Source organism: Mus caroli, unplaced genomic scaffold, assembly GCF_978045245.1.
Source record: "Mus caroli unplaced genomic scaffold, Mus_caroli_1 scaffold_2, whole genome shotgun sequence".
Taxonomy (NCBI): Eukaryota; Metazoa; Chordata; class Mammalia; order Rodentia; family Muridae; genus Mus; species Mus caroli.
The window spans coordinates 176,264,791-176,286,437 of NW_028227257.1; the positions used below are offsets into that span (position 1 = coordinate 176,264,791).

The 21,647-nt window shown below is 43.2% G+C and overlaps 1 protein-coding gene across 1 annotated transcript in view; it reads left to right on the plus strand.

Moving 5' to 3' along the window:
* Cdc123 (cell division cycle 123) overlaps positions 1-21,647 on the plus strand; it is a 52,000-nt gene that overhangs the window by 6,712 nt on the left and 23,641 nt on the right. The window contains exons 3-6 of the mRNA XM_021156208.3: positions 4,721-4,778; positions 5,328-5,360; positions 17,191-17,286; positions 18,995-19,101. Of these exons, the coding sequence (XP_021011867.1) occupies positions 4,721-4,778; positions 5,328-5,360; positions 17,191-17,286; positions 18,995-19,101 (294 nt within the window). The remainder of the gene's footprint in view (positions 1-4,720; positions 4,779-5,327; positions 5,361-17,190; positions 17,287-18,994; positions 19,102-21,647) is intronic.

Below are 21,647 nucleotides of genomic sequence, written 5' to 3' on the forward strand. Positions count from 1 at the left end.
TTATTCCTGTATGCACAATTAAGCTTAAGGTGTGACTGCATCGAAATCCTCTGCAAAGTACATGTAACCTGTACCATAAAGATGGATTCTATAGCATGAGAGCTTAGGGTCTGTGTGGTCATATAGATAGCATAAGAGGTCACCAGGCTCTAAAGTACACGTGACATCTCCTCTAAGAATGGCTTCAGTTGACAGAGAAGCAATGCTCAAAATAGAAGTCAAAATAAAAGGGAGGAAGAATTTGGGAAAAACATTAATTGTCTGAGAGATTTGGGTGTGGCCTAGCGCTGCATATAGCAGATTACCAGGCTATTAACAGTGTGCATATCCAGCCTCCTGGATAGAAAACAGGTATACACATTCCTTTCCTTAAAGAGACAAGTTTCCATCCTTAACTAACATTCCTGGGTTCCCTAGTACTTCTCTGTGGTGCCTTCTACATCTGAACTTGAAGAGCCTGCCCATAGGATGGAACATTTCAGTCCCCCTCTACCATCCTGTAATCGACTTAGTTTCTCCAAGATGGAGGTTTCAGCTAGGAGGAAGAACTGTCCTTCTGACTCCAGAGTCAGTGCTTAAGTGCCAGCTGTGTGTAAGATGCAATACAGAAAGTATAGACTCCTGGGCTGGCAAGATGGCTCAGTATGTAAAGCCATTGCTGCCAAGATTAGCAAACTGAGGTTGAAACCTGAAACCTACACGGTAGAGGACAGCTAACTCCCACAAGTTATTCTTTGTTGTCCATATACATGCCATCACACATGCATGTCCAATCACACACAACACACAAGAACAAATGAACAAGTAAGTAAATGTAAAAATATTTTCCATTAAAAAAAGAAAGTATAGAATATCCTTGGCCAACAAGATGGCTCAGGAGGCAAAGGAACTTGTCTTTAAGCCTGACCTGAGTTTGATTCCTGAGACCCACATAGTAGAAAAAAAGACCTGACTTGTGCAAATTATCCTCTGACTTTTATGTATGCACTATACCATGCACAGATACACACACACACACACACACACACACACACAGAATGTTTTTTTTTTTTAAACCAACCTCTTAAATTGCAAAAAGTACACAGAGCCCTAAATATTAGCTTGGTACTTTGGGCTCCCTTACTTACTAAACCTGTACTTTGAAAATGTCGTCATCATTCACAGTGGTCTTATTTTCTGTCATACTCATAGTGGCATTATGATAAGTTCCCTGCAGAACTGTGAAAACACTGATTTTATATCTATGAAACATGTATATATATATATATATACACACACACATTATATATATACATATACATATATATGTATGTATGTATATATATATATATACATATATATATAGAGAGATACATATATAGATATGCAAACACATATAGTGCAAGGACAATGTTGATTTTAGAGTAACAAAATACATTTTTAATATTTTTAAATTTTATATCCTTATTTTTATTGAATGAAAGTTTTGCTTTCATCTTTGTCTGTTTGTCACATGTGTGTCTGGTCACTGTGGAGGTTAGAAGAAGGGCATCAAATCTTTTGGAACAGGAATTATAGACAGCTGTGAGCCACTGTGTGGGTGCTGGAAATGGAGCCCAGGTCCTCTGCAAGAGCAGCCAATGCTTTTAACTGCTGAGCCATCTCTTAGCCCCCACAGTTTCAGGTTCTGAAGACCTTCATGTTGTATGGCTAAGGACACTATGTTAATGGTAACATTCGTTGGAAACTACAGTGGAGCATTCAGATAGATGCAAGAGATGGAAGGCTGGCTCAGTGGGGACTCACGAGTGGACAGCACACTGTACTGCCACGCCCTGTAAGGCAGTGTCTGGTTCTTAGGTTTGTGGATCTGGACACTCAGCCCTTTAACATCGTGGAAAGTTGATTAGGACTTGAGGAACGATGTCACTACAGATTGGCTGGTGAGTGAAGAGTGCCAAGTTTGTATTCACAAAGGGATTGTGCTCTTCCGCTTCTTGCCAGTACTTAGAACACATTGTAGTGTGAACAAACAAGTGTGATCAGAATCACACTTTGTAGCTTTGTACATTATCACGATCCTTTTCAGAGGTCGTGTCTCTGTCCTGTGTGTGTGCCTTTGTAGGTGTGCCATGCTGTGTCCAGGGAGGTCAGAGGCTCATCTTGGGTGTTGGTCCTTACCTTTCTCCTTGTTTGGGACAGCTCTCTAGTGTTTTTTGGGTTGTGCCAGGCTTACTAGCTGTAGCTTCCAGGGGTTCTGAGGATTTGAACTTGAGGTCTCATGTTTGTGTGGTAAGCCTTCTCCCCAGCCTGACTTAGCTGTTGTACCATCTGTCTTCATAGAAACTGTATCCAATGCCAACTGTTTAGAGTATTGTGCCGTTGCTGTTGACTGCTGCAGGTACATTTTGTGTTTTGTTCCTGTTTGTTTGTCTTTGAGATACAGGCCTCACTGTGTTGCCCAGGCGAGTCTGTCTCTGGGTTCAGTTGATTTCTTCAAATTTCAGTCTTCCACAGAGCTAGAATGATGGGTATGCCGAGCTGTCTTGCGTCATGATGGTGTCTAGACATCTTTTATTTTCAGTGGAGCGAATAATTATACTTACATTTTGTTTCATTTTCTCTGCTTATTATTTCTGATATTTTGTGGCTATTCTACATGTCCATATAGCACATGGTTTCCGCAGCTCTGACCAGGGCGAGTGCACTGTTGTTAGCTGGGACTTGCTTCTGTGCTGGGATTTTGTCTCTCTTGGTTTACTGTTTTGTTGAAACAAGTTCTAGACTATCTAGGGAAAGCTTTGGGTAGTTATCTGTATGAAGACAATCTTATTCTCTCTCACGCTTGGTGGTGGTGAGCAGAGTAGTAGCTTAATATGAAATTCCAGGCAGAAAATTGCTCAAATTCAAAATTCAAAGGCACAGCTCACTATCTTTTACTATGCTCTAAGGTCCCATGTCATCCTGGTTTGTGCCCCTTTTTTCTATTCAGGTGAATAGTCCTGGGGTTTTCTGCTCCATGTTTTACATTGCATGATAATCATCTTGATCCTGTATCTAGTGTGGCAAAACACATCACCTCAAACTCAGCAGCGTAAACCAGGGCCCGTTTTGTTTTTTCAATGATTTTCTAGCGGTGTCTCTCACATTGCTGCATATCTTGGTGAGCAGATCCACTGCCAGCCTGTGCTCTGGACCATGTTTCCAAGAGTGTGCACATACATATCAGACAGCCTGAGAAGCAGACAGGCGGCTCCTTTCAGATCAAAGCAGGTTAGATATGTCCCTGGGCTATGCCTGGAGCAGGTCTTCAGCTCCTGCAGAGTATGTTGTCTCAGGCCTCCTGCAAACCTGGCCACTGTGTGCTACCCCTGTAACACTCGAGGGCCAAGAGGAAACTGATGCAGAGGTGGAGCTCATGCTTTCTGCTGGCCCCCGAGGAACAGAGCCCTTCGTTCTGGAGTCAGGAATTTTATGATATCTGCTGGTGTCAGACAAGGGTGGCAGGCTTCTGTTAGTTTATACTTATGGTAAAAATCTGATCTTTCTTCAAAGGAAGACTTCCTGGGCAAGTCTTTGTTGTCTTATTAAAGTCATATAGATGCAGTCATTCGGTGAACAGGCTGAGGTGGGTCATCATCCTCACACCTGACAGTTAATGCTGTCACTTGGGTCTCCTTTTCCACGTGGAGCTCCTTATTCTCAGTAAGGCTAGCCAGCTTCCTTACAGAGCAGTGAAAACATTCCAGAAACCTGTAAGGACTTCTGGTGGCCGGATGCAGAATGAGGTGATATTGCTTAGGATAAATTTCATGGGTCAGAATGAGTCTTTTTTTAAAAAAAGATTTATTTATTTTATGTATATGAGTACACCATTGCTCTCTTCAGACACAGCAGAAGAGGGCATCAGATCCCATTACAGATTGTTGTGAGCCACCATATAGTTGCTGGGAATTGAACTCAGGACCTCTGGAAGAACAGTTGGTGCTCTTAACCACTGAGCCATCTTTCTAGAATGAGTGTTAATGATAGTCTATTAGAGGAATGGGGAAATACATTCTGGGATGTGATGGGAGGAAAAGCAGAATAACCCTGCAAAGAAATATGTGGAAAGTTTAGGGGCCTGCCTGCCTGTCTCCTTTCGTCTGTCCATCCCTGCTTTCATGCTCTTCCTTGTGTAATTCAGTGTAGATCCAGATTAATCCTCAACACCATCGTGTATGCTCAGTTTTCCGTGTAGAAAGAAAAGATCTTCAGAGAAACCCTGTCTTGAAAACAAAGGAAAAAAGAAAAAGAGGAAAGAAAAGGTCTTGGTTTTGCCCTCTCTTCTGTTCCACTGGCTGGGTAGATTGCTCTTCCCATTTCTCTGTCTTTGTGTCCTCATCTTGTCTGATCTTCCATATCTGCTACTACCTTCTCAAATATTTGGGCCAAAGTTGTAGATGATTCTTTCAGTATTAGAAGAGATAGAGTCTGGGTTTTTCTTCCTGTTTTCAGTGCTTTCTGAGCAGCCAGAATGTTTTTATCCTCGTGTCTTTTATTGGCAGCATAGTCTAATTAATTCCATATTTTTATAAGCTTTTGTCTCAAGAAGTGAACATTTCTTTATATTACTCATCAATCCGAAAAAAGCTATCTGTTTTGCCTTTATTTTATTTTATTAGTTCAATGCATTTGAAATTATGACCTCATGTAAGCAGAGTATTTTCCTCACCTAATTTTTGCTTTATTTTTTTCTTAGGGAAGATCCGCCAACATGCTCCCAGTCAGACAGTGGTAATGAAGCAGAGGAAACACAGGTTGGTAGAGCATATTCTGCAGTGTCGTCCTCATTTTAGCAGTCTCTGAAATGCTTTCCATAGATCTTATGCTCGCGCATGTACACACGCGCGCACGCGCACACACACACACACACACACACACACACACGGTGCATGTGAGTGGTATATGACTTTGTGTACACGTGTATGTGTCCCATGCATGTGCATGCAGAAGTCAGTGAAGGACACCAGTATCCTGCTCTATCAGTCTCCTTCTCCTGCCTCTGAGACATTCTCTTGCTGACCCTGGAGCTCACGGTTTTCAGCCAGGCTAGCCCTGGCCAGCCAGCCCCAGGGATACCCTCAGCCCACTCCAGCACCTTGCTTCCAGGCATGTACTTGGCTTTTTCCATGGGTACTGAGGATTAGAACTCAGGTCTTCATGCTTGAGGAGCAAGTGCTTTACCTACCTCCTCCTGCACTGTGTTCAGGGAAGATGTCTCCTGTTTGCCATTCTTAGATAGGGTACTGCCTTGGCGATCCCAGTGGCATTTAAACTGAGTGTTTCCTTCTGTCTCGTCCATGCAGTGGTCCGATGATGAGAGCACAGCCACACTTACGGTAAGAGTGCAGCCGCACAGCACAGGGCAGCCTCACACTGCCACACAGAGGCCCAAGTGCCTACCTCTGCCTTGATGGGTTTGCCTTGGGGGAGCTTGCTATCTGTGTATGTTCATTTACTGTTTGTAAAAAATAACCTGTCAGTGTTTGACAGGCAAACACAGTTTGCCCGCTTTCCCCTTCTGCTTACAAAAGAAATAGCAAAAAGTACATATTTGATGCTCTGCTCGTCTTTGTTAGACTCTGAAAGATGCAATCAAGTCAAATATTAACTCAGAGGTTCCCAGACGAGTGGGAATTAAAGTGAAAAATCAGCATTTACTTATTCAAGGATGGTTAAATGGCATAAAGTTCTTCTTTTCAAGTGAGACTGAAGTACTACTCAAAGGTACTTCTGTTTTTTCTGATTGAAGAGAGATCCTTTCAAAGATCCATGAAAAAAGATGGAGATGTCTAAAAGTTGTGCTGTTTCCTTAGGTCACCATGCCAACAGATGCAGAGATGGGAAATTGATGTCTCATTTACTCGGGATGCCATGGATATCACTCTTACATATGAAAATCCCATCCCATTCAATGTGATTCTCAGGCTACTAATTTGGGCTCTATGAGATAATGGTGGATATTTGATTCCTGTCATGAAAGAGTTTGTAAACGAAGGAAAGGATGCTATAAGGTAGATGGCCTGGATGTTAAAGCAGAGAGAACAGTTGACCGAGGACATCCAGAAATGCTTAAATGGGAAGCAACATGTGGCCAAGATTTATAAGATACAGTCTTATGAGTTCTTTGAGAATTTTATACCTACATGTGGTGTATTTTGATCATATTCTTACGTACATCCCCCCTAACTTCTCAGACCCACTTCTATTCCATCAAAACCTTATGTCCTCTTTTTTTGGTTCCTTGCCCACGTAGTGCTGTGTATATAGTCCTGGGTGTGGAACCATCCGTCCATTGGCACGTCTGACCTGGATCTTAAAGAGGCTAACGGTGATTAGTGTGTGACCTCACGTTTAAATAATATAGATGGATAGATGTGTATATAACTAACTTTGTTCCTGCTGCTGTAACAAAGTATACTGGGTATTTATTTATTAATATTCATTTATTATGTGTGTGTGTGTGTGTGTGTGTGTGTGTGTGTGCAGGTACACATGTATATAGGTGGTATGGCACATGTCCATGTGCATGTGAATTCCAGGCAACCTTAGGTGTCATGGTTAATAGAGTCTGTCACTGCCCTGAAGCTTGCCAGTTAGGCAAGGCTAGCTGGACAGCAAACCCCGGATTTCTTCCTATTCCCACCTCTAACTAGGGGATTAGAGGTATGTACCATAGTGTGGGCCTTGAGTTTTTATGTGGATTCTGGGGATCAACTCAGGAAAAGCAGGTCCTCCACCTACTGAGCCATCTACCCAGTGCCTTGTTTTTAAGATTAGTTTCTTGATTAACATAAAGAAATGGGTGTTACCATGACAGCTCCATATGTGTATATTTTTTTTAATTTTTTTATTAGATATTTTCTTCATTTACATTTCAAATGCAACCCCAAAGGTCCCCTATACGCCCCCTCGCCCTGCTCCCCTACCCACTCTCTCCCACTTCTTGGGCCTGGCGTTCCCCTGTACTGAGGTATATAAAGTTTGCAAGACCAAGGGGCCTCTCTTCCCAATGATGGCTGACTAGGCCATCTTCTGCTACATATGCAGCTAGAGACACGAGGTTTGGGGGTTCTGGTTAGCTTATATTGTTGTTCCACCTATAGGGTTGCAGACCCCTTCAGCTCCTTGGGTACTTTTTCTAGCTCCTCCATTGGGAGCCCTGTGTTCCATCCAATAGATGACTGTGAGCATCCACTTCTGTGTTTGCTAGGCACTGGCCTAGCACAGGCTAGCCTCACACGAGACAGATATATCAGGATCCTTTCAGCAAAATCTTGCTGTTATATGCAATAGTGTCAGGGTTTGGTGGCTGATTATGGGATGGATCCCCGGGTCGGGTAGTCTCTGGATAGTCCATTCTTTGGTCTCAGCTCCAAACTTTGTCTCTGTAACTCTTTCCATGGGTATTTTTTCCCCTATTCTAAGGAGGAATGAAGTATCCATGTGTTGGTCTTCCTTCTTCTTGATTTTCTTGTGTTTTGCAAATTGTATCTTGGGTATTCTAAGTTTCTGGGCTAATATCCACTTACCAGTGAGTACATATCAAGTGAGTTCTTTTGTGATACGTGTATATATTGTTATACTGTGTTTTCCTTCATTTTCCTGTCATCTTCTCGCCTCTCCGTGGTGCTTCCGTTCTTCTTCGATAGCTCCTCTCTCTGCTTTCTTGTCACGTGTATCCCATTTCTAGTGAGTCCTTTAGAAATAATAGAATTTTATTTCTCAAAGGACGTCCAAGAACAAGGTACACATAATGTCTGGGGAGAGCATCTCTCTGCTTCAAGATGGCACCTTATTTCTGAGTAAGAGCATGATAAAGGAGACAGGAGAGTTGAGAAACCAGAGACTCTGATGTTTTTTATGAAGCTGTTAACTATTCATGAAGGTATAGCCTCTCATGACTTAACTTCCTAAAGGTCTTATCTCCTAATGTCACTATGGTTGGGATTAAGGTTTGGCATGAATTTTGGAGAGATACAAACATTAAAATCAAACAGTGGAAACTGTAGAGATATCTCAGAGGGCAGAAATGCTTACCATTGCTGGGCAGTTCTGGCGCACGCCTTTAATCCCAGCACTTGGGAGGCAGAGGCAGGTGGATTTCTGAGTTCGAGGCCAGCCCAGTCTACAGAGTGAGTTCCAGGACAGCCAGAGCTATACAGATATACAGAGAAACCCTGTCTCGAAAAACAAAAACACAAACAAAACAAAACAAACAAACAAACAAAAGAAGAAATGCTTACTATTAATACAGAATTCCTGGGTTCAGTTCCCAGCATCTGTGTCAAGTGGCATACAACCACTTGTAACTCCAGGAGATTTCATGCTGTATTGCTTCTGGCCTCCTACACACACATTGCAATTAAACTTATACATTACACACACGTTGCCATAAACTTAGACATTAGCCAAATAAATAAATAGATATGGTTTTGGGTTTTTTGTTTTTGTTTTGTTTTGTTTTGTTTTTTGTATTTTTAAGACAAGGTTTCTCTGTGTAGCCCTGGCTGTCCTGGAACTCACTCTATAGACCAGGCAACCAGGCTGGCCTTGAACTCAGAAATCTGCCTGCCTCTGTCTCCCAAGTGCAGATACTTCTTTTAAAATCAGAATTTTCTCTTCTTCTTCCTCCCCCTCCCCCTCCCCCTCCCCTCCCCTCTCCCCTCCCCTCCCCTCCCTCCCCTCTCCCTCCCCTCCCCTCTCCCCTCTCCCCTCCCTCTCTCTCTCTCCCCCTGTCTTTGTGTGTGTGTTTGTGTATGTGTGTGTGTTTTCCATACTCCTGTGTACTGAATCAGTGATATTCATTATGGTAGCAGGGAGCATACTTAGGCTTTATTCTGGCTTTTGAATACCATTCTCCACTGACCTGAAACTTCTTAGAGAAATTCAGGATTGAAGTTGGGAAAGTGAAACGGGCCCACAGTAGCTTGCTGTGTCAGAAACTAAGGAAATGGAAGAGAATAATGGGAGCATGATCGGTCCCAGAAACCAGCTCTCTACATACCCTTCTAAAATATCGAGGTTATGACCAATAAGGACTATAGCAAGAGGAGCTGTTAGAGAGTATAGGAGATCAATGAAACATGACACCTAACTACAGTGGATGCTTCTGGACTGGATTCTAGAGAAGGAAAAAGGTTCTGATTTTCTTTTATAAAAGACTGTTAGAACAGTGAGCACACTTCAATACAATCTAGAGATTAGGCAATGGTGTTATTCCTGTAAGCCTCTGGATTGTCATCATTTACTCTCTTATAAAAGGAAGTATATATCCATATTTATCTGTTTATAAATGTATTTTATCTAAATTTATATATATATATATATATATATATTTATCTAAATGTATATCTATCTATCTCTCTGTCTGTCTGTCTATCTATCTATCTGTGTTTAGGGTAAAGGGACTTAGTGATTGCAGTGTGGTCTAAAACAGCATGGGAGAAGAATTCATTACCTGATGTAACTAGCAGTGAGTGGACATGCATAGAGAGTAGGGTCTGGGAAACAGTGGTGAAGCACGTGGGGGAAAGGGAGAGAGAATCTGTGTGAATGGTGTGTGAGCATTTGCACCAGCCTGACAGCTAAAATAAAAAGCTAGTGGATATGTAAATAAGTAAGTGGAGCTGGGCAATAGGAACACTCATGCTTGGAGAACTCTTAGTGGAGGAGACGCTGAAGCCAGGTCCAGGGAAGGAAAGTCCAAAGTAATCATTCTCTAGTATAAATAAAAGGCCATCGAATGAGAATGCTCCTCCCCAAAGGCAGAGGGAGGGAGGGAGGGAGAGCGTGAACTACAGGCATATAATCCAAGCACTCAGGAGGCTCAGGTGTGGGGTTTGCAGTCTGGAGGCCATCTTGGGCTAAAAGCCTTGTCTCAATCACAAGGAGGGAAATTATAATCGAGATGTCAGAAGCGCCATGGTGAACTTATAATTTGGAACTGTAGCTTAAAGATACTGCAATTTAGATTCATCTCACTGTCCCTCCTCCAAATGAACTCACTAAAAGTGTACACAGGGACTGGAGAGATGGCTCAGCAGTCAGGAGCACTGCCTGTGTTTCCAGAGGACCTAGGTTTGGTTCCTAGGACCCACATGGCAGCTTCTAGCCGTTTGTAACTCCAGTTCCAGGGGATTGGTGCCTTCTGGCCTCTATGGCACCAGACTTGCATACAACACAGTACATAAATACATGCAGGCAAAACAGTTACACACAAGACAAAAAATTAAAAAAAATAAAAACATTCATAGCAAGTGATAGTATGATAGCAAGTGACATAAAATTCTTCTTAGAATGCCATACAAGTACCAGGCAAGACTTCCAGTGGAGGGATTGGGACACCAACCCAGCCATAAAAGCTTAGAACCACAATTTGTCCTACCTACAAGATGTGCAGGGCAAAAGGTGGAGCAGAATTCGAGGGAAGGGCCAACCAGTGACTGGGCCAGCTTGAGACCCATGCCATGAAAGGGAGTCCAAGCCTGGTAGTGCTAAAGATATTCTGTTATACGTGCAAACGGGAGCCCAGCTTAACTGTCATCAGAGGGGCTTTACCCACCAACTAATGGAAACAGATGCAGAGACCCACAGCCAAACATTAAGCGAAGCTTGGGAAGCCCGTGGAGATCAAGGAGAAAGGATTGTAGGAGCCAGCGGAGTCAAGGATACCACAAGAAAATCTACAGAATCAACTAACCTGGGCCCATGGGGGCTCACAGAGAACATACATGGAACTGATGTAGGCCCTCTGCACATATGTAACAACAGTTGTGCAGCTAGGTCTTCATGTGGGACCCTTAAAGTGGGAACAGAGGCTGCCTCTGACTGCAGTACTAATAGGTCTCGTTCCCCTAACTGGGCCGCCTTGTCTAGCATTAATAGAAGAGGCCCCTAGTCTTATGCAGCTGGATAAGCCAAGGTTGGCTGGTATCCATGGGAGGATCCCTTTTTCTGAGAAGGGGAGGAGAGGTAGATGGGGCGGGAAGAGAGGCAAGAGGGAAGTTCTGCAAGGAGAGGAGGGAAAGGAAGCTGCAATCAATCAGGATGCAAAGTAAAATAACTTAATAACGAAAAGGAAAGAAATATACAGCAACACCTGGCTGTGGCAGGGCACACCTTTAATCTCAGCACTTGGGAGGCAGAGGCCAGCCTGGTCTACAGAATGAGTTCCTGGATAGTCAGGGCTACACAGAAAAATCTTGTCTTGAAAACTTAAAAAGGAAAGAAAGGAAGGAAGGAAGAATGGAAGAAAAGAAAAAAAAAAGGAAGACAGAGTTAACAATTAACTTAGCTTTATTTGACTGGAAAAAAACCAGTAAAGTAAAACAAACAAGAACACAGAAAGGTTTGAGTTAAGTCTGCCAGATTCAGTGTTGCAGTCTAGTAGTGTGAGTAAATACAACCTTTGTATGTTTCGTGGTTCTTTTTAATTCATTATTATTCTTTTATACATTACATCCCAACTACAGTTCTTCCTTCTCTCCTCCTCCTCCTCCAAGTCTCACACCCACACCCACATAGCATTTTGTGGTTCTTAAAAATGCTTGCTGATGGAATCGTGTTATGGCTGTCTCCTGAGAGGCTCTTTTAGAGCCTGACAAATACAGAGGCAGAAGCTCGAAGCCAACCATTGGACTGAGCATAGGGTCCCCAATGGAGGAGTTAGAGAAGGGACTGAAGGAGCTGAAGGAGTTTGCAGCTCCATGAAGGGAGCAACAGTGTCAACAGGCCAGACCCCCCACTCCCCGGAACTCCCAGGGACTGGACAACCAACCAAAGAATACACATGGAGGGACCCATATATATGTGGCAGAGGATGGCTTTGTTGGACATCAGTGGCAGAAGATGCCCTTGGGCCTGAGAGTGTTCAATGGCCCAGTGTAGGGGGATGCCAGGGCTGGAAGATGGGAGTGGGTAGGTGGGGGAGCACCCTCATAGAGGCAGGGGGAGGGGAGAGGGGGTTTCCAAAGGGGAGACCTGGAAAGGGGAAAACATTAGAAATGTAAAGAAAATGTTCAATTAAAAAAAACTATTAAGACAAAAGAGAGAAAAAGGAAGCTTACCCTTTCTGAACAAGTGGTACAGCATTCAGGTTACTATATAACCCTCTGGGATGGGAGAGATGACACGTGGATCTCTTTCTGAACAAGTGGTACAGCATTCAGGTTACTATATAACCCTCTGGGATGGGAGAGATGACACGTGGATCTCTTTCTGAACAAGTGGTACAGCATTCAGGTTACTATATAACCCTCTGGGATGGGAGAGATGACACGTGGATCTCTTTCTGAACAAGTGGTACAGCATTCAGGTTACTATATAACCCTCTGGGATGGGAGAGATGACACGTGGATCTCTTTCTGAACAAGTGGTACAGCATTCAGGTTACTATATAACCCTCTGGGATGGGAGAGATGACACGTGGATCTCTTTCTGAACAAGTGGTACAGCATTCAGGTTACTATATAACCCTCTGGGATGGGAGAGATGACACGTGGATCTCTTTCTGAACAAGTGGTACAGCATTCAGGTTACTATATAACCCTCTGGGATGGGAGAGATGACACGTGGATCTCTTTCTGAACAAGTGGTACAGCATTCAGGTTGCTATATAACCCTCTGGGATGGGAGAGATGACACGTGGATCTCTTTCTGAACAAGTGGTACAGCATTCAGGTTACTATATAACCCTCTGGGATGGGAGAGATGACACGTGGATCTCTTTCTGAACAAGTGGTACAGCATTCAGGTTACTATATAACCCTCTGGGATGGGAGAGATGACACGTGGATCTCTTTCTGAACAAGTGGTACAGCATTCAGGTTACTATATAACCCTCTGGGATGGGAGAGATGACACGTGGATCTCTTTCTGAACAAGTGGTACAGCATTCAGGTTACTATATAACCCTCTGGGATGGGAGAGATGACACGTGGATCTCTTTCTGAACAAGTGGTACAGCATTCAGGTTACTATATAACCCTCTGGGATGGGAGAGATGACACGTGGATCCCTTTCTGAACAAGTGGTACAGCATTCAGGTTGCTATATAACCCTCTGGGATGGGAGAGATGACACGTGGATCTCTTTCTGAACAAGTGGTACAGCATTCAGGTTACTATATAACCCTCTGGGATGGGAGAGATGACACGTGGATCTCTTTCTGAACAAGTGGTACAGCATTCAGGTTACTATATAACCCTCTGGGATGGGAGAGATGACACGTGGATCTCTTTCTGAACAAGTGGTACAGCATTCAGGTTACTATATAACCCTCTGGGATGGGAGAGATGACACGTGGATCCCTTTCTGAACAAGTGGTACAGCATTCAGGTTACTATATAACCCTCTGGGATGGGAGAGATGACACGTGGATCTCTTTCTGAACAAGTGGTACAGCATTCAGGTTACTATATAACCCTCTGGGATGGGAGAGATGACACGTGGATCTCTTTCTGAACAAGTGGTACAGCATTCAGGTTACTATATAACCCTCTGGGATGGGAGAGATGACACGTGGATCTCTTTCTGAACAAGTGGTACAGCATTCAGGTTACTATATAACCCTCTGGGATGGGAGAGATGACACGTGGATCTCTTTCTGAACAAGTGGTACAGCATTCAGGTTACTATATAACCCTCTGGGATGGGAGAGATGACACGTGGATCTCTTTCTGAACAAGTGGTACAGCATTCAGGTTACTATATAACCCTCTGGGATGGGAGAGATGACACGTGGATCTCTTTCTGAACAAGTGGTACAGCATTCAGGTTACTATATAACCCTCTGGGATGGGAGAGATGACACGTGGATCCCTTTCTGAACAAGTGGTACAGCATTCAGGTTACTATATAACCCTCTGGGATGGGAGAGATGACACGTGGATCTCTTTCTGAACAAGTGGTACAGCATTCAGGTTACTATATAACCCTCTGGGATGGGAGAGATGACACGTGGATCTCTTTCTGAACAAGTGGTACAGCATTCAGGTTACTATATAACCCTCTGGGATGGGAGAGATGACACGTGGATCCCTTTCTGAACAAGTGGTACAGCATTCAGGTTACTATATAACCCTCTGGGATGGGAGAGATGACACGTGGATCTCTTTCTGAACAAGTGGTACAGCATTCAGGTTACTATATAACCCTCTGGGATGGGAGAGATGACACGTGGATCTCTTTCTGAACAAGTGGTACAGCATTCAGGTTACTATATAACCCTCTGGGATGGGAGAGATGACACGTGGATCCCTTTCTGAACAAGTGGTACAGCATTCAGGTTGCTATATAACCCTCTGGGATGGGAGAGATGACACGTGGATCTCTTTCTGAACAAGTGGTACAGCATTCAGGTTACTATATAACCCTCTGGGATGGGAGAGATGACACGTGGATCTCTTTCTGAACAAGTGGTACAGCATTCAGGTTACTATATAACCCTCTGGGATGGGAGAGATGACACGTGGATCTCTTTCTGAACAAGTGGTACAGCATTCAGGTTACTATATAACCCTCTGGGATGGGAGAGATGACACGTGGATCTCTTTCAGACAGGATACGCATAGGATCTTTCTCAACACTATGAGTTAGCTACGGTTTACCGAGTTCATAGTTCACGTATAGTGAAAAATCACATAATGGTGTGCTATATGTAGACTTTTTATAATTAAAAATTTTCCATAGGATTCATGGTTTAGTATTTCAAAGGTTGAATGATTTTGAGGATTTGAGGGAAGCAGTTAAATCCTCATCTTTGAAATGTAGTAAATAGGTCAGGGTGTAGCTGTGCATGGCAGGAATCCCAGCAATAGGGAGGAAGGTAGGGAGGGAGGGAGGGAGGGAGGGAGGGAGGGATGGTGGGTGGGTGGGTGGGTCAAGAGTTCAAGGCCAGTTTGGCCTACATAGTGAGGTTGAGGCCAGCCTGGGCTACATGAGAACCTGTCTCAAAAAACAAAGCAAAACAAAACAAAACAAGTTTAAACAAATCCAGGGTTTTTTGCATATTGCCTAAAGTGCACGTAACCCTGAAGTTAGTCCTTAGCACTGTGAAACCAAAGCAAAATGTGTGGAAATATAGCAGTCCTTACGTGCAGCACTTTGTGGAGTAGGGAAATGGAATAATTTGTCCTTGTAATTATATCTCTTACAATTATTATTTTAATTTTTTTGTGTATGGGAATTTGCTTGCACGTATGTCTGTGTACTACATTCATGCCTGGATCTGTGGAGGCCAGAAGAAAGCGTAAGTTCTCCTGGAACTGCTGTTCCAGACAGTTGTGAGTCAGTATGTGGGTTCTGGGAATCGAACCCAGTGCGCTTAGCCACTGAATCATCTTTGCTGCGCGGGTTGTATCTTGTATGGAAATCACTGCTGATCTTAGATAAGTGAGTTCTGTTGACAAAGCTCTAGGACAGCCAGATCTGCAGCTTCTGATGATTTTGAGGAAGTAATTTGCATCCTTTTGACAGGAGAGGCAGGCAAAAGGGAACTCCTAGTTCCGTTGAGGGGTAGCTTTCCTGACTTGTCTAAGCTGGGTAGGTGGTAGACTAGGGGAAGAGAGATATGGGCAGTCTGTCAAGTCTGTCAGTGAGAGCTTGTTAGCCAGCCTGTAGTGTCTTGCCTACAGTTAACCCTTTTTAGAGTGTGTCTTGGTGTTAAAGTTCTTGCCTGGAATGCTTAGGGCCAGGGATCAAGTCTTTGCCTCAGATCAACCAATGGTTGTTTCTAATTTTAAGTTGTTTTTCATTTCAAGAGCTTGCTTTTTCTTCTCAGTTTTTTGTGGTTGTTTGGTTTTTTTTTGTTTTTGTTTTTGTTTTGTTTTGTTTTGTTTTGTCTTCCATGGGCTAAATCTTGAAAGTCCACAGGCATCATCTGGGTTTGTACTGGGTAGGTAATTTTAATTAGATTTTTTTTCAGAACCTGCAGTTGCCCACTAGGGGACAACAACCCCTTTTTTAGAGGCTACTGCAGTCTGGTAGTGCCACAAAGGGTTTGTTACTATCCTTGTGTTCTGCCTCCCACAAGATTCCATTTCCAGCCCCCTTGATATTTACCTAGGCAGGATCTATTGGTGATCCAGCGCGTCTTCCCACTGAACAGTAATATTTCTCTTACTTCCTGGTTGAAGCAAACTCTGGACTGTTTGAATTAATTTTTACACAAAAATGTCTTTTTCTAACTCTCAACCAAAAAGAAAAGGACAATTTAACTTTGTTTGTATTAGAACTTACTTGTAAATAGTAGTGTCTAAGTATAATTTATTCATCAGATGTTTTTCATTTTCATAAATGACCATTTTGCATAAATGACCATTTAAGTATGGGGTATTATTTCTGAGAACTTCCCACCGGCATCTCTTCTCTCAAAAAATAGCTCTTGCTATTCATCGTGTGAGTGTGTATGCACATGTACATGCCGTGTTCTTGGAGGCTGGAGGAAGATATGGGGCATTGCCCTCTGTTGCTCTTTATCTCACTGCCTTGACTCTCAGTAAACTTGGGGCTTGTCGATTCAGTTAGGGAGGATGGCCAGTGGGCTCTTGTAATCAGCTTGTCTCTGCCCCCAATGCTGAGGTTACAGGCATGGGTAGCCATGACTGCTTTTGTACTGAGGGGTTAAACCTGGGTCCTTATGCTTGCTGTGCTAAGCATACACATCCACTGCCTTATCCTCAGTTCTTCCCACCCTTGCCCAGACCCTTAGTAGACAGAGCATCGTGTAGCACCTATTGGCTTTGAACTTTCTGTCTAGTCGAGGCTGTCTTGAGCTCCTGGTCCCTGCCTGTCCTTGCCATGTGCTGGGATTACAGGGATAGGCCGTCTTACTTGGCTTTAGATGCTGGCATTGGGTAAGGATTCAGAGAGGACCACTGAGCTCTTCCTCCTGTACCACCCCCTTGGTGACATCTGTGTTTTCAGAGGTGTGGGGTTTGGTTGTTGTGGAAAGTACCATTTAAGAAGTTGATTATTTTGTTCCTCTTTCTGATAAATATGACTTTCTTGGTGATTTTATTTCATTGAGAGCAGGAATAAGAACAATAATTTGCATTATATATAATTCTGTTTTTGATACCCTAACTAAAACATTGAGATGTTGATCATGATTTCTGTGACTCTTGTAATGGTGTTGACTTGCTCACGACCTGTTCTCTGTCTCTCTAGGCACCAGAGTTTCCTGAGTTCAACACTCAAGTCCAAGAAGCTATCAACTCGCTGGGCGGTAGTGTCTTCCCCAAGCTTAACTGGAGTGCCCCAAGGGTAGGAAGATGTAAAGAAATCGCACTATTTGAGTAGTTGTTTGTTTTGTTCTGTATTCATTTTACATTCCCTCCGAGCATCTAATGTACCTTCCATTACATTCTTAATTTCAGGGAAAGCACTGTTGAGATTATTATATTTTTCCTCTGCTGTTTTATTCTTCTGATTTTGCTGTTTGTACTTTCTGCGAAATACTGTGCATTCTGCCAAAAGACAATTTGACCTCTTGTGTTGCCAATTGTACTAGGATTCTGGGTATGTTTGTAGTCTGCATTATTTAAAACTTCACCCTCTCACTTGAGCAAGATTTTCTCTATTGAAAAGTGCAATAAATATGGTGGCTCAGAGAGATAGCTCAGTGGGTAAAAGTGCCTGCCATCTAGCCAGATGACCTGAGTTCATTCCAGGGACCCACGAGGCAGGAGAGAACTGAGTGTTGAAAGTTGCCCTCTAACCTTGCATACACAGACACAGACAGACACAGACACGCCTGTACACAGTGGCGGGGATCCACATATTCGGTGCTTGCCATGCCTGTCCTTACCTGAGGTATGCGACTACAGTTACTAACATCTTCTCACTCCGTGTTCTGCCATCCTTAGAGTTAAGCGTTGCATTATTTTTTATTCAGCTGTGTGGTTTGCTGTGTACATACTGATGTTTTTGTGGAATTAAATATAATTTGGGTATACTTTCTTTAACTAGAAGTTTATTGTCTTTTTTATTGGGAGAAATTATAAAGATATCATGTAGAGGTTTTTAAATTCATTTTTAGTTTCTCAGGCAACTTTTCATCTACATGAATAATGTTTTAAATTTTCTTTGTTTCCACTTAAGATAGGAAGATTATTTCTGGTTGTAAATTCCTTATGCACCTGCTCATTTCTTTATGGAATGACGTATACACCAGTGCTTTCTTCCACGCAGTGTGGGTAATTGGACAGTTTTGGTAATTATTGGTGTTTTTCATTGTGTATTTTAGCCTGTGTCTGAACTGTCTATAGAAGTGTGACTTTGTCACACTGCACTGAGCCTGGTTACTTTGTGTCCACATGTCTGGTGCAGCCCCTGCTTTGGGTTGTGCTGGTGAAACTGTTTGACTTCTTCTTTCCTGATCAGATGAACAGGGTCTCTCTCGACTGCCCTGAGCATCCAAATTCAGGTGCTCGTAGGTTGGTCTCCCCGATCAGGGATGCTGGAAATGGCTGCTTTTACTGTGGAGAGCAGCTGATTCTTAACCACGTGAATCTTCACCCTCCCCTGCCCTGCCCTGCCCTGCCCTGTGTGACGTCATTAACCTTCCTTCCGTCTTATCGTGAAAAACATTGCAAAGGATTTGGCCCTGGTCCTCCTATCTCAGTGTGCATAACTACACTTTTTTGAAAAAAAAAAATTACACTCATTTGTTTTGTGGGTGTACTTGTATGTGCATTTTTGGAAGAGGACAATTTGTGGGATGTGGTTCTCTTCTCCCCTGTGTGGCCCAGATATTGCAGTCAGTGGTCAAAGCTGGTGGGAAGTGCCTTTGCCTGTTGAGCCATCTTGGTCCACAGCGTACATAGCTGGGTGTCTAGCCCGGACCGATCATGCTCTGTTTGTTGAGAAGTGTAATTCGATCCTGGAGGCGCTGTGCACTGGTGCTCTCTCATCTGTGTGCCTGGGCTGCACTCGTGTGGTGTGTCGTAACTCACACATGTTTATTGTTTAGGATGCATACTGGATAGCCATGAACAGTTCTCTGAAGTGTAGAACCCTCAGTGATATCTTCCTGCTTTTCAAGAGTTCTGATTTCATCACCCATGACTTCACACAGCCGTAAGTGTCTTGTGAGTAGCTGCTTCCCAGTGGTGACATTCCACTCTCTCCAGGGCCGTACTGTAACAGTTCTGCATCAGGAGCTGTTTCATGGCCCTCAGATGAGTATTAGAGCAAACTTTTCTTTGTCTTTTAAATAAATTCTACATAGTGGATATGCCTGTCAAGATTTTATGTATGGTAAACATTTTGGTAATTTTTCCTGTTATAAAATTCAAATATGTGTATAATGGTCAAATGAAATTAATAACTACTGACGAGAACAGGAAAGCGTGGTGAAAAGCTACATAAGTTTAGGTTTCTTTTCATGTGTAGATATAATGTAAATATTGCTGTTTCTGTCTGTGTAAGGACTATTTACATTTTTTCACATATTTTTATTTTGTATGTGTGTTTGTACAAGTGTGGCAGAGAACGTGGGGGTTAGAGGACAGCTTATAGGAGTTGATTCTCTCTCAACACTGTCTGGATTCAGGGGTCAAACTCGGGTTCTCAGTGCCTCTGCCTCCTGAACCCTCTTGCCAGCCCACCCGCCTCATTTTCCTTAATTTGGGACTTTTTTTGTTTTTTTATGTATCTGGCCTTTTGCTTGCATGTATATGTCTGTGTGCCACATGCATGCCTGGTGACTTCGGAGTCTAGAAGAAGGCATCAGATCCCCTGGAGCTGGAGTTGTAGATATTGCCTGCTGCTAGGGGTGCTGGAAATTGACTCTGGGTCCTCTGGAAGATCAGCCAGTACTCATAACCACTGTGCCAACTCTACGGTTAAACTTAACGAATGGGATCCAGTTGCTCACATTGCCCTGTAGGTTATGTTTGCTGCTAGATACTGGTAACATGTGTTGAACAATCCTCTTTCTTCTATAAAGCTCTGCAATAAAGATCCTTAAAGTAAATTTGAGGATACATTTTAAAAATATATAGAATTACTGTCTCCTCTTGATGGCCCTTGTTTGACTACAGAACTCAGCCTGCTGCTGATTATGGCTGGCAGAGCACACACCACTGAGCAGGGCTTCCCTCACTTCCTGTGTCCCAAGAGCAGAGAAGCTCTTCTCGACATCCCTTCCCATTCATCTTCTAAACACCAGTCTCTCAGTTAAACTAGCCTGCAACCTCAGCTTTAAGCTACAGAAATACAGTGTTTGCATGAGTATACTCACTCCTGTTTATTAACCATGCAGTTGGGTTGGTTCTGCCAGTTCACTCAGCCTCAGCCTCAGCCTCAGCTCCTACTTTGAAGGAGATTCTAGCATGAGTAGGTAGTTCAGTCACCCAGTGTGTGATTAGCATGCATGAGGCCGTACATTCAGTCCCTAGCATCATCATAACCAAAAATAACCAACCAAACAAAACCCAAACGTATAGAAGCAAAAGCATTAAGCAGGGTTTTTTTTGTTTTTTTTGTTTTTTTTTTTTTCCTTTTGCTGGGATTAAAGGGTGCGCCACCACTGCCTGGCTTTTTTTATTTAATGTATGTGAGTGCACTGTTGCTCATTCAGACACACCAGAAGAGTGCATCAGATTTCATTACAGATGGTTGTGAGCCACCATGTGGTTGCTGGGAATTGAACTCAGGACCTCTGGAAGAGCAGTTAGTGCTCTTAACCACTGAGCCATCTCTCCAGCCCAGGAAGCCTGGTACTTAACAGGGAGACTCACCAGCACTGAGAGTCCACGCCTGGAGGGATGGCTTGGCTGCAGGGCACCCCAAGATTGAGAGTGGAATCCTTTAGGTCCGACAAGGTCAGGCCGAGTTCACTCTACTGAGGCCTAAATGTGTTCACTCACTGGTTCAAAGCCCCGCTGCTGGATACTGCCAGTCACAGATCCTTTTCAGAATGCTTCCCATTAAACTGAATAATTAAATAGAATAAGACACCAGTGATTATCCTAAGACATAATTGTTGACCTATGCAAGTTTTTACAGTATCATAAAAATGAATTTGTATTGTTTACACTATTTTGAGGCTTACATTGATTAAAGAAATCAACATTGTAATATAGTCAGGATTCTTTTCATGTTTTAGTTGTGTTGTTTGAATTGTATGTATATGTCTGTATGGAGGAACCACACAGGTGGTGTGTAAGAACTGTGGGTGCCCTAACTCCCGAACTCTCTTTCTCCAGTCCCTCTAGTAAGGATTTTAAGTTAACAAAAGCTAACTGAAAATAGCTTACACACATAGGGATTATTGCCCCAACTGTATTATTTCTAACATGTTTTCTGCCTATCACAGCCTCGTGCTTTGATCAGTCGTGAATATCCCTGGAAGTTAGAATGTGTTGGTTAGTTTTGTCGCTGACAGAATACCTAAGCTGAACAACAGACATGGTGCAGAGGTTTATTGTGACTCATGCCTTTAGAGGTTTTGCCTGTCGTTGATTGCTCTGTTTCTTCAGTCCATGTTCGCATAATACATTGTGGCAGGGATATCTGCTAGGAGAGGCCTGTTCACCTCTGGCAGCCCTTAAACAGGCTGAGACAGGAGGTGGTCAGGGACACCCCCCAACTCACCTAAATTCCTTAAGTAGGCCCCATGT